A 12,958-nucleotide genomic window follows, 5' to 3' on the forward strand; every position below is an offset into this window, starting at 1 on the left:
CTAAAGACATGCACTAACTATATTTGCTATAAAAATACTGGGGGTTTGTGCCTGCCTGTATGTTTGCATACTTTTTAGAGAGAGTGCTTGTGTATATAATATATAGAATTGCCATCTGTATATTATATAACACATATGTGTCTGTGTTTGTGAAAATGTGTTAATATGTGCTTATATTTATATAGCTTAATAGTATGAAAGAAAAAATATTATCATTATTTTGAGTATTATAACCCTGTTTTATGTACAGAGCTTGCTAATATGTGGTATTTAGTTCTTAGTTTGTCCTCACATTGGTATGATGTCATATTATATGCCTGTTTTCTCCGGTGGTAAAAAGTAACACACCTCAAAGATCTCAAGGAGTATTTACCATATGCACCAATTAAAACTATAATATGAAAATTAAGTTCCTAAAGATGTGTCTCTGGTCAGCTTGACTGAAAGGAAGTTTGAAGCTACATGTGTTTTGCACACAACTTCTGTGGCTACTGCTTCCTTTAGCAATGTCCAAATTGCATTGATTCCTTTGGTTCAGACTTATGTCTGCTTCATTGATGTGGTAATCTCAGTAAAAGTTGTCTCTGTCTATGCAAGGCAGAGACATCCTGCTTCTCGTGCATGTGTCCAGACTTCAAGTTTGTCCACATTTGAAAGGATTCATCAGTTTGGACAAACTACCCTAACGAACATGTGCATGCCTAGCAAAGCAGTTCCTTTGCTGATGTAGTAGAACGATTTCTCAAACAAAATTAACTATACAAGCGAAGAGACTTTTCTGTTGATGCAATAATACATCATTAAAAGTTCTGCCAGAGTAACTATGTCAGTTGGGAAAAAATTCCCCCGAACCAACATAGCTTTGCCAGCAAAATTTTAATTGGAGAGCTAGCTTTTAAAACAGCAAGAGAATTAGCAAGTCCCTAAAAAACACTGCTTGCTGATGAGAGACTACGTAGGAGAAATATCACTTTACTTGCCCTGTTCTTAAACTCTTGTCACAGGCATTGACTACCGGTCTCTGTGGGAGGCCGTTTGGGCTAGTGCCCTTCAGTCTGTGTCAGAATGGCCACATTACTGTTAAGCATGGGCCAAAATATTTGCAGGATCATGTTTCTCATACAGCTTTTCAATAGGAGCAGTATTTTTTAGTTCTGTGATGGTGTTTATAAAAGGCACTGCAGTAAAAACATAAAAGCAGGCTTACATTAAATAGCCTTTTAAAAATTTTGGGGTAGATTTTATTCTTCAGTCCTTCAGGGGTGTCAATTCCATTTATTTTGGTTTGGCCACAAAACAGTACCCTTGTGGCTGTACCCTTTAGGCTTCAGTGACAGTGGCTAGAGCAACTAAGAGCGCAAATCACATTTTAAGAATGTTTCTGCAGTCCAAAGGTGTGCTGTAATTCCTTGTATGAACCGAGCATCGTTTAATACATGTCCTTGTCTGAAGTGTTAAATCTTAGCCTGTATGTCATCACTTTGGTGCTTGTACTTTTGCCATTGTTAGGACAGGGAAGAAGACTAATGCTAATCTGCTGTTAAGGTTGTATGAGGTCCCTCTCTTGGCAACTGGAGTAAACCCCAGCTGGAGATGCAGAGTAAATAAGTAGAACAGAAAAGGAGAAAAGCTGCTTAGAAAGTTGGTGCAGCTCCCTTCTGCTTACAGGGTCCTGGGTTGGGGACCCTGGCAATGGGCAGGCAGCATGTGGGTCATTGCCCTGCATTCTGCCGATTTTAAAATAAAAATTACCCATGCCAAGTGGAATTTTTAGCCATGGGATTTCTTGGGTGGTGTGGAGGAGAAGCCAAGCCTAGCCTGTAAGTTTTGCTTAAAGTCTTAAAGCTGAACCTGTGTCTCAGCTATTCTTTCTCATCTATTGTCTGTGTTGTCCTGGGGTCATTTTCCACAGTTGGGTTTCTCATGGCAGGATTTCCACACCACCAGAATTGTTTCAGCTCTTGTTAGGGAGTGACTTTCCCCGTTTTCTCTGAATAGATTTTTGGCTATTCAATTTTAGGGGAATATTTTTGATCTGCTTTTTAGGAAAACGTCCCTTTTGTGTGTTTTATGTGCAGCATACAAGGAAGCCAGTAGATGGCAATAGCAGACCAATGTAGTTAAACCAACACAAATTTAGCTCTAGGTACAAGGTTCCCATGGTTTTAAACAGGAAACATGATTTAAATAATTCTAAATAAGATGAAAGAGGCATTGTTTTAACAAAAAAGAATAAATTATTAAATTCTACACCTGCTGGGGAGTCATCAAGAAAAAGTTAAATTTGCAGTTAGTTCCTAACTCCCCTTTAAGTCGTTGATACCTGGAAATGTGGTGAACTGCTATTCTGAATTTAGAATTAGAAACTGTCATCAGTATTGCAACACTCTTTTGGAAGCCCAAAATGGCCTTTTCCCTTCATAGAGCAAAAATTTGGAAATCAATGCAACAGTTTTAGAGCAGTTAAGAGTGTCTCTGTCAAAAATTTTCCCCCAAAATTTTTTGTAATTCAGCTAAATTATGTTTCTACCGTCTGTTAGTGCAGCACAGAAGGGTTAGGGAAAAGAACACATTTTCTTTGTTCCTATGCACATGATTTTGCTGATGATAAACTAAACTTGAAAGATCTGTAGTCCTTAAGTAATATCACCAGCACAATTTCCTGGACACAATGTTAAGTTCATTTCCATTTTGACTTTAATTGGTGCAATTTTAAACCAAATAGTTTTGTACTGTTATCTTTTTGAGCATGAGGTGTAAGCTGAAATGATAAACAATGTTATTCATGGCTCTGAGTAGTCCTACTCTCTAAGGTTAACGCATTTTTAGAAATGAATTACCATGATTGATGGGGTATCAAAACCTGGTTCTTTTCATCTTTACACATTCCATGATTATGAAGCAGTCTAATTTAAGCCTTGTGTAGTCTGTCTAGCCTGCTCCTTGTGATGGTTGCACTACATTTAATTTTTTTAAAATTATTATTTTTTAACTTCTCAGTTTAATTGCAAAAGATAATATTCTATTACTGGTATGTGCAACTTAAAAGGGCACTACTGTCTTTGGAGGTAACGAGATATTTCAGACTTTTAAATGAATGCATTATGCATTAACTAACGGATTTGCAAACTCCGTTTTAGTTTGAATAAATTGGCTTCTAATTTGGCAAGACCAAATCTAGAATTAGTATCTTTTTCTTTCATTTCTTTACTTTTTTTTTTCCTTTTTCCTCTGCGGTACATAGCTTTAGGATGTTAGATAAGAGTGAAAGTGAAAACAGTAAATATGCACTAAATAAGGAACAGCTTGCTCTGGAGTCTGAATTCTCTAGCCTAATGTCGATCCACTGAGTTGCCCCATTTCTCTCTGCTCAGCTGGACCACGGGTTTACCATCAAGAGATCAGGGTCTTTGGACTACTACCAACAACCAGGAATGTATTGGATAAGGTATGAGATGGTGCAGCGCCAACAGTCAGTGTTTCCATGGCAACGTGCTGGCAGTCTCCATTAACCAGTTCCCTCAGTGGATAAACATGCTTTTTGATTTGTTATCCGGTCCATATGCTGCTTTATCAGTTTCGTTTTAATCTTGATTGAGATGCCACACCCCCTCATTCCCTTTCTTCACCCATCCCTCACACCCACATTGCCAGCTTTCTCTTCATCGCACATGCTCAGTATCAATCTCCCCTATAGTTAAAAGGACAGTGTATATAGAAAATCTACAGATATGCTGAAGTACGCACCCTCCCCCTCCCTTCTGCTTGTTAAGGCATCTGCTTCCCCTGTGCTCCTGTTTCAAAACACACGGAGCAGCAACAGGCTCTCAGCATATATTTTCCTCTTTTTCCATGCAAGATGTGGAGCTATATACTGTCATTTTAAACCCACTAAACACAATCCTTACCTTAGATTGAACAATGCATTTGCATAACGCGGGCATAGAAACTCTCCCAAGTTCACTGAAATACAATGCATTGTATGTGCTGGTAAGCTTGTGTTTCTAACAATGCATTCCTTCTCTTTTCTTTTTAAAACCCTTCTGATACCTATTTATTTTGGTTTGATTTTTTTTTTTAAATATTGCATGAGTCTCTTGAATCTATTTTTCTTCATTGTGTAACTGTGCCAGGGTTGTCGTTAGCCGGCTTAACCTGTATGATAAAATGGGGCTCTGGGTGGGAGGGGCTTCTTCTGGAGCGGGAGCAAGGAGGGTTCCAGGTCTGATAGCCCACAAGAGGCCCACACACCTCCTCAGTTAATCCAGAGTGCTGGAATTTCCATCAAGTGGTTACTTGCTGTCTTTTTCCTTATTACTCACAAGACCTACATTTTGACGCCTGGAGAAATTTTTATAAGTTTACTGTGAGGCCTGTGGTTTCTAGCACTGTGTTTAAGAACTTGTCTGTGAGGGGTTTGTAAAATCTCAGCAAAGTAACCGCCTTAGCAAAACAGCAGAGATGGTCACTGTGAGTGTTTCCAGTAAAGTAAAACTCCCACCCTGGATCATTTCACCAAGTGCATGGATCGGGCTGCGGCACGCTTTCCATAAAACCTAACGGTTCCCTGAGCGCACACTGAGGGCTAAGTAGTTTCTGATATGGATGTTCTGGGGAAAGAAAAACAAAACAAACCCAAACCCAAAAATAAGCCTGTTTTTCAGGCAAAAAGTAGAAAAGTCAATCCTATTCATGAGTTGAACGCTGGCTAGCAAAAATTGAGAAAGACTCTCATTCCGAGTGCTGGAGTGCAGCAGTACCTGTAATTCATCTAATTTCACGCTCTTGTAGTGGTGGCTACAAATCCACTGTGACCTGCAAGGGCAGAGCAGAACCTGCTGATCTGTCTTGTCACTTGGCCTCCTTCTTTGTGCTCCTTGGTTTCAGAGAAGGGGGAATGGGACCTGAGTGCCCAGCTTTAGATGACTGTGGGTTTGATAGTATTAGAGGAATTTTCTGCCTAGCAGAACTTTGACAAAGAGTTGCAAATTTAATGCCTGGTCTGTAAAATGGTGGGGAAGATCACATGAGCTTTATTTGTCTTCCTGGAGGTTAATTGCTATCTATGGTCAGTTTACACTCTCTGATTTACATTTTTTATTTTACATAAAAAAAAAACAAAAAAACAAGCAATGAAAGTCTTTCCATTTGCTATACACAATATTTGGATCTTTTAAAACCTCTGCTTCAGGGGGAGCAGATCACCAGAAACAGGAGCCTGTGAGAAAAGAGAACATCTCAGATTGGCCTTGACTCAGTTTAACTGCATAGCCCAGGTTTTGAAACAAACCATATTTGGAGAGGTAGGGGGGAAGGTTCTATGTCTGCAACTTGGTAAATAAATAAAGCTATTAAAAAAAAAGGTCATTTGACTAAAGCACTAGTAATGGCTGCCATCAGCATACAAAATAACACATCCCTGAATAATGGGCTGGAGCAGATGGGCGATAATCTCTCTTATTCATACATAAACTGCTCTGTTTTCCAGCTGGGGGCGGTAACAACAATGTTTATAATTAGGGTTTTCTAAACTGTGCACCTAGTGTGGAAAGGCAAATTGGGAGATCTGGGCTCCTAGGCGTGGGAGCTTAATTAGGAAATCCTCTGCGAGGGGGTACAGCGGACCAAGCACTGCCGTGTGTTTGGGCCTCTCTCATCTCCCAGAAACATGCAGCTGTTGTCATGACCAACATTTTCGTCTAAATAAAACCATTTTGATGTAGCAAGTGTTTAGTTTTTAGTAGCGCAGATGCAAAGCATATGAAAAGGTTATCAATTCATGTCTATAAAACAAACAATTTATCACAGGCACATGAAAATTAATCAGAATTCACAAGTACAGTGAAAAATGAAAGAGTGTCTCAAGGAAAACGTAATGCTCCCTTTGTTAGTGTTAAACTACTTGTTTCTTCTGCACTCCTCTTTTCGTTTTTATCTGTATTTTCTAGAAGTCTTCTAAAATAATTTCAAAATTGCACTATTTCAGTACGTGTAGTAGTACATATATTAGTAGTATAGAATATTAGGGTGTGTTATTTTCTATATATCCAAGACACTCAAGAAAAGCAAAATGGGCAAAATAAAATCCAGGGGGTGTATGGAAAAGTCATTAATGAACTAGCAAAATAATGACAATAGAAAGGAGATGAGTTACATTGGATGCTTAACAGAATTATCAATCTAGTCAATATTAAATTCATAAATACTAAATTTTTAAAGTACAGTTCTCACTGTCACAGTTAAAAATATATCTAAACAGCTCATTTGAAAACCCATAATTCCATCCTCTATGTTTGGTTCCTAATTCACATTACTTTGCATCTGTCGAGTTGCGTACACCTGTCCCAAGTGCATACAACACACTTTTAAGTCAAAAGTTGCAGCCAGACATCTTGGTGATGGGACAAAGAAGCTGGGAATCAGGTTTGCTATCTGTAAAGTGCCATTTTTAATAACATAAAACCTTCTGTAAACTGAATATTGGTAAATACAGGCAGATACCTAAAATAGTTTAAAATCTCTTCTCCTGATCTTTGAGTAAAAAACCCACAACTGATTTACAAAGTATAAATAAAATGCAATCATGCAAACAACTTGGCACTAGCTCTCTTCCACATGTAATTGAAACCAGCTGAGGAATCGTGTCTCTAAAAAGGGGGATGTCAAAGAGTAAACACAAACTTAAACACAGCAATATGAATTCAACAGTTACGTATATAGAATACTTGTCTTTGTGTTCACTCACTAACACAGTACAAAGCATATATCAAATTGATTTGGTTTTCTTTCTTTTTTAGTTTCATTTTAGCTAAATTTCATGCCAGAAGTTACATGGTGTGCTAAAGCATCAGGCTTTTGTATTTGGAGGTCTGGCTTCAAATCCACTCGATTAATTTGTCCCCTCGATGTGGTCATTTGCATGTCTCCAAATCACCATGTAACTTGACTTAGTTATACCTTGTGCCTGAGGGACTAAAAATACCATGAGTGTCTTGCTCCTGGACTAAAGTGCATTGCTAAGTTTGAAGTACTCTCAAAAAAGTGTCTTGATTCATGAATCAATCACACTTAAAAAAAAAAATATATATATATATATAAATATATATAATGTATATATAATATATATATATAACCTGAGAAACCCATGGAAAAGAAATTTAAAAAAAGATGAGACTGAAGGGCTGCCTGACTTGTGCCACAAGCAATGTTTAATGGTCATTTTTACAGCAAGGAAACCGGTCAATGTATAAAAGTCACTAGCCAGAAGTTAAAGGAAATAAGATAAACTTATCTAGGTGTGAGCATTTAAATGTGTGTGTAAAACTGTGGATATAAAAGAAAGTACTGGAAGAAAAAAAATACCAGTGTTTCAATACATAGATTTATCTAATTCCACACACTAAACCAAGCTTCATGAAAATTGCTAACAAATTGCAACTATGCTCCTGCAGAATAAAAGCGAGCAAAGGGAAGGGTTTCTTAGATTAATGCGTGAACAGCTGCATCCCCAGTTTAGTCTCCTGGCTGCTATGAATAATGTATGGACTAAGAGGCAAAATGCACATTAATGTTCTTTTATTAATGAAACTAATATATATCTGTATTTGGTGGCCAGCAGTAAATTAAGACAAGTGAAAACAATAACAGTCACTGCTCACTTTCCTAAAATTCAGTTACTTTAATCCAGTAATTACTGACCTGACAGCCCACAGCTAAAATAAGGTTCTTCCCATTGCAAATCCACCATGTATATCAAAGCAGTTGTAGTTCTTGAGAATCTGTTCATAAAATAAATATTATAAAAAATAGATTTGCATGGCTCATGAGTCCTGTAACTTCAAGTGGTAGAAATCAGGATGAAAACACACTTTAAGGAAAAATCCTGGAAAAATGCTAAGTGCACCTTAATATGTCAATGACGGAAACAATGATTTTAAAATAATGTTCTGTTACTACAAATTAAATGCATTTCCAAGAATGGCTTGGTAGCCATTTGGTACTGGATGTCAGGATTACTAAATGTTGATGCAAAATACAGTAGTTCTTAATTAAGTACTTCAGACCCATCACCGCCAAATTATTAGAGGCAATCCACTTATCTACTGCTGGATAATAAGCTCTACATTTTCTTATATGGATTGCAGGAAGACAGCTGCATATCTTAAATAAGAATGCTGTCTTTACATTTTTGTTGCCATTACTCTCATATAGTGCTCAAAGTTCTCAGTCTCTAACCTAGAGCTGGGAAAAATAAAATGTCAAAATGTGATAATGAAAATCTGGGATTTGCAGCCCTGTGAAACATAAGTGCACTTCAGGTCCTCCTATTATTTATTGAAAGAGTAGCTTGAAGTAGAAATACCCTGGAAATCCATAATGGACTGGTTCATGCACTGGTGAACCACCCAGATGAACAGCAGGTGAAAGAACACATCTGTTAAACTAAGGCAATGAGTATAAGAGGCCTTTGTTACAAAAGCATCAATAATAATGAAAAAGCTGATTTTTGGAGTACGTCCATGTGCACAAGAAAGTACAGTAAGTGAAAATCAGACTTAGAAAATGCAGTCAATACTCACATGTATCTATCTTACCATCTTCTCTGCATTCTACAAGATGGGTCTATCATATTTTGAAATTCTCTCAAGGTGAAAAGTAACCACGACATCTTTAAATGAAAAATAGCATTTTTGCAGAATGCAGAGCCACAATACCATCAGCAGTGTATGGCGCACTGGAAGTGTCAAATGTCACTGGAACATTGGCAAAATGAGCCTTTTCATGAATGTTCTATAGGGCCTGAGCACTCTGTGGCCAGAAATGTCACATTTCATAGTCTTGACAGGGTAAACAGAAACATTAGAGGATGACCTGTGTTGTTTTGCTCTCAGTAGATAAATACTGACCCCTTCATAACTTTTTATTCAATAAGCTCTTTGGCTGAGAAAGGCTCTGGATGTCTCTCGGCCCAGGAGAGTAACCACAATAATGCCCTGGACTCTAGAAATATGTCTTTAAAAGACTGATTAGATCCAATCCAGGACAAACACTGGACAAAAATGTAAAGAAAGTAACAAAATAGCTCAGGAAGTTTCTGAAGGGTTAGGAAGCCAGAAATATTTGGCCCTACAAACTACAGCAGCATAAGGTGCTAGTTTAGGTGAGACCGTCATGGGGTTTTTCTTAATGTCTTTTATTTTTGAGGGAGTGCTTTTATGTATATTTAAACAAATGGATTTAAAGAAGAGTCTCTAAAGCTTTTCCAACAATCATAGTAATATAATATCATGGGGTTTATTTTTACAGGCATCTTTGAAAAGATGTTCTGGTACCTACTTATCTTTGTTCTTTATAAAAAGCAATATCCTAAAACCCCAATTTTCTTATGCATTCCCTTATGTGTCAGTTATCTAAATTTAAATGCCTTCAGATTTTGCATATACATTTACCATTCCCATATAGTAGGTTTTAAAAATAAATTCTCAATTTAATACAAGTATTTTTATGTATTCAACAAGAAATGTTTAAATTTCTCAGGGGAGAGTATCTATTACCACAGGATGATGTGATGTGGTTTAAACTTTAAATAAATGCTTATTTCCTGTAAGCATAAAAAATATCCTTTAAATGGAAATCTGTATTTTATAGAGCAGTAATATATGCCATTCCTTTCAATTTTCACACAGAATTACATACCGTAAGCAGTATATTCACTGTGTGTAAAAGATCTAGGTATTCTTCTGTTTCACATTAAAAATAATCAAAAACTGAATTGGTTCAAGGCTAAGAAACATAGAAGGCATTGAAAATACTAATTAGAGCTCTTAACCAAAAGATAGCGATAAACAACAACAACAACAAAAATCTGGCAGATGCAAAGTGTTGGATTTTGTAGCAATTATTATTTAGAATAGAGGGATGAACTTATCAAAATGGATCACTTTACCCTTTTAAAGTAGTGCTATATGGTTTCTAGACACAAAAATAATCGTTCAGCAATATAGCCTAACTAAATCCATTTGCTATAGTATTTCTATACTCCTGTCCATCTTTCTGTCTCTGTTACATCATTATTGAATGCTGGTTGCATTATTTGAAAGAATGGATTGCTATAATGCTATTCTGCACCAGTATGATGGATTTAGTTTTCATTTTAGTCTCAAAAATATGTTGGCTATAAATACATCTCTGCTCTCCTGTGAGGCTCACTCTGTAACTGGTAAATTTTCTAGAGAAATCAGTCATGCATATTTTAAGAGAACACAATAAATCCTTTGAAGCAGAATAACCTTTTGGCTGCATTCCTTTAAATAAACCTTTTCATTATAGGGACAAATTTTACAAGCCTTATCAGTGAAACCTATTTAGTTCTCAAAGTCATCTTTTTCCAGTGCCATGATCAGATACTTGGTTGCATTTTGTATGTCATCTTACTGGTCACCTGCCTTTTCCCATTTTGCTTTTTCCAAAACAGAAATGGGTTGGGATTTAAGGGGGCAGCACTGCTTCAGAAGCAGCTAACCATGTGTCAAAGTGCTCTCACTGAATCAAGGCCATCCTGTTGAATTTATAATTTTACAGTGATTTCAGGGACTGCAGTCTTAAGATCTCATAATCAAAAAGACAGCAAAACCCAGTCCTGTGCTTGAAACTGATAGTCACACTAGGGCTGTCCTTACTTGGGTTGAAGTTTCACCTTGTAAATGTGCCAGAAAAGCAAAGAAAGAATGTGGCTAGAAGTTACAGCCATCTTATTAAGAATTGCGTTCTCAATAATGGCAGAATGATCAAAAATTAATGCCCATCAAGTAAATATTGCTCTTTCCCATTCCTGGATACCTTAGTTAGACATGGATAAAATTAGCAGAGTATTGAATTCAGTAGACCTTGGTTAACAGGGAGAGACAATGTGGTCAGGCTAAACAGGTCTTTCCGTCAGAGCTCTTCAGCGTTCTCCCTAAGAACATCCATTGAGCAGCATGATGTGTCAAGGAGCTGGGCTAGCTCCCTTCGGTGTTTGTTTTTCTCTCTTGTCTGACAACTTCATCACAATCCATCTTTGTTAGCTGATTGCACTGACTTGAACACGGGTGAGTGTGTATCAGCCTTCATTAGGTCAAATCAAAGACAAGTGTACATCTCTGCCTTGCCTGTAGAAACAGATTTATACTTTGAGAAGGATGGGGGGAAGGTCACTTGGTATTTGGCTTGAAATTTGATCCTGTTAAAGGATGAAATTAATAACATCCAGAAGTAGAACATATGGCATCCATATATATGGCACTGTATCTGCTTGATGATGTCACGCTACCTCTTAAGGTTTGGGAAATGCACTTTTTAAAGTGTTTAGCTATGTTGTGGGCTCAACCTTTCAGACCTGACTGAGACAGAGCAGGCTTAATTTGGTCTGAACATTTATTATCCCTGGTATTTGCAGGCCACGTAAAACCTCATGGTTTTCATTATCTTTGCGTTTCACACACAGCCTAATTTCATTTATTCTTATTTTATGCCCCTGCCAGACCACCGCTCTTGATAAGGAGAGGCAGGTTTTCCGACGAAGACGCAACCAGGATGTGAGGGGACGTTATAAGGCTCAGCAAGCTCCACCCGAACTCAACTCCGAATCGGAAGACTATTCACCAAGTTCCTCCGAGACTGTTCGCTCACCTAACTCACCCTTTTAATAAAACACTTTTTCTCAAAAGCCTTGGCTTTAACCCTTTGAGACCCTGAAACTACTTCAGGCCTGTGTGGAGTGAATACAGCTGATCTATCCAGCAATAAAAGCTGGGATGGTGAAACACAAAAGGGTGCTCACAGAATCTTCGTAAGAATAATTTCCTAATTGATTGAAATACTTGTTCTCTGTTTAGATTGCAACTTGCTGCTAATAAGATCCTCAAAGGGTTAAGGCTATTTTGCTTTTTTATTTGAAGATAGAAGCAGTGAATGTTTTCATCAGTGGAGCTAGGAACTGCAGTATGTAATTTTAGCACATGTTAACCCTCTGAGTAAATGATCACCTTAAATCCTGACAACCCATATTAGGGTTTTATTCTGGCTTTTTTGCTTTTATACGCACATATCTTTTATAGTATCCTGAAGTTCCTTGCCTGTTTCTGGCCAAAAATATATCAAATGTACTATTGCTTAGGAATTATAAATATAGGCTTAAAAATTAAAATAAAATTAAACTAATGGTATCTTCTGCAGCAGCTCATTCCAAACCTGCATTGTATTTCCACACGGAGTGACTGTTATTGGAGGATATGATGCAGGGCTAAATGGGAAATTCAGTTTAGGTCATTGTCATGGTTTACAGAAGATGACATGATGATGGCCACAGAAGATTGTTTCCATATAGTTTACTGCTAATGATAATGTCGAGTTTTGAGAAATTGCTTGAGGACACGTTCTGCCATGTAATAGTATGTAATGATCTAGTTGAGAAGTTCCTGGTTCCTTTGCATCACATTCAGGAATGCACAGGCATCCTCTCAGCATGACCTGGTTATTCTGGCAGAGCCATTGAAAAAGATTAACACTGATGAGCATTACCCTTTAAATAGCTAAAGTACTTCTAAATCGAGGAAAATACAAGTCATTTAATATATATATAAAGTCTAAACAGAATTAGAGAAGTTTTGTCTTTAGAATGGAGAAACTAAAAATTATTCACCAGTTTTATTTGTAATATTTAATAAAATGGGCATTTACACAGAGTATATATATATATATTGCTGGTTTGTTAAAACCTCAAAACAACATTATAGATTTTATTTGACCATTATCATAAAGTTGGCTTCCACAGAAATATTACAGTGTGTAGACTTTTGCTTCAGATGTGATAATTTGAAAAAAAAATGGCTCAGAATTTCACTTGAATGAAAGAAACAACTTTCAAAATCATGTTCTAAAATAAAAAAACATTGTGAAATTTATAGTTTCTCTTATT

General features: G+C 37.1%; 1 protein-coding gene across 2 annotated transcripts in view; it reads left to right on the forward strand.

Moving 5' to 3' along the window:
- DCLK1 (doublecortin like kinase 1) overlaps positions 1 to 11,687 on the forward strand; it is a 226,161-nt gene extending 214,474 nt beyond the window's left edge. The window contains exons 17-18 of one of the 2 annotated variants that reach the window (XM_041487253.1): positions 3,375 to 3,448; positions 11,523 to 11,665. In XM_041487253.1, coding sequence (XP_041343187.1) covers positions 3,375 to 3,448; positions 11,523 to 11,580 — 132 coding nt within the window. In that variant the 3' untranslated portion in view covers positions 11,581 to 11,665. Of the gene's footprint in view, positions 1 to 3,374; positions 3,449 to 11,522 lie in introns of both variants that reach the window. The other variant, XM_041487252.1, reaches the window with a different exon arrangement.
- Positions 11,688 to 12,958: the final 1,271 nt, after the last annotated feature.

The sequence above is a fragment of the Pyrgilauda ruficollis genome, unplaced genomic scaffold, assembly GCF_017590135.1.
Source record: "Pyrgilauda ruficollis isolate IOZ18807 unplaced genomic scaffold, ASM1759013v1 scaffold8, whole genome shotgun sequence".
NCBI lineage: Eukaryota > Metazoa > Chordata > Aves > Passeriformes > Passeridae > Pyrgilauda > Pyrgilauda ruficollis.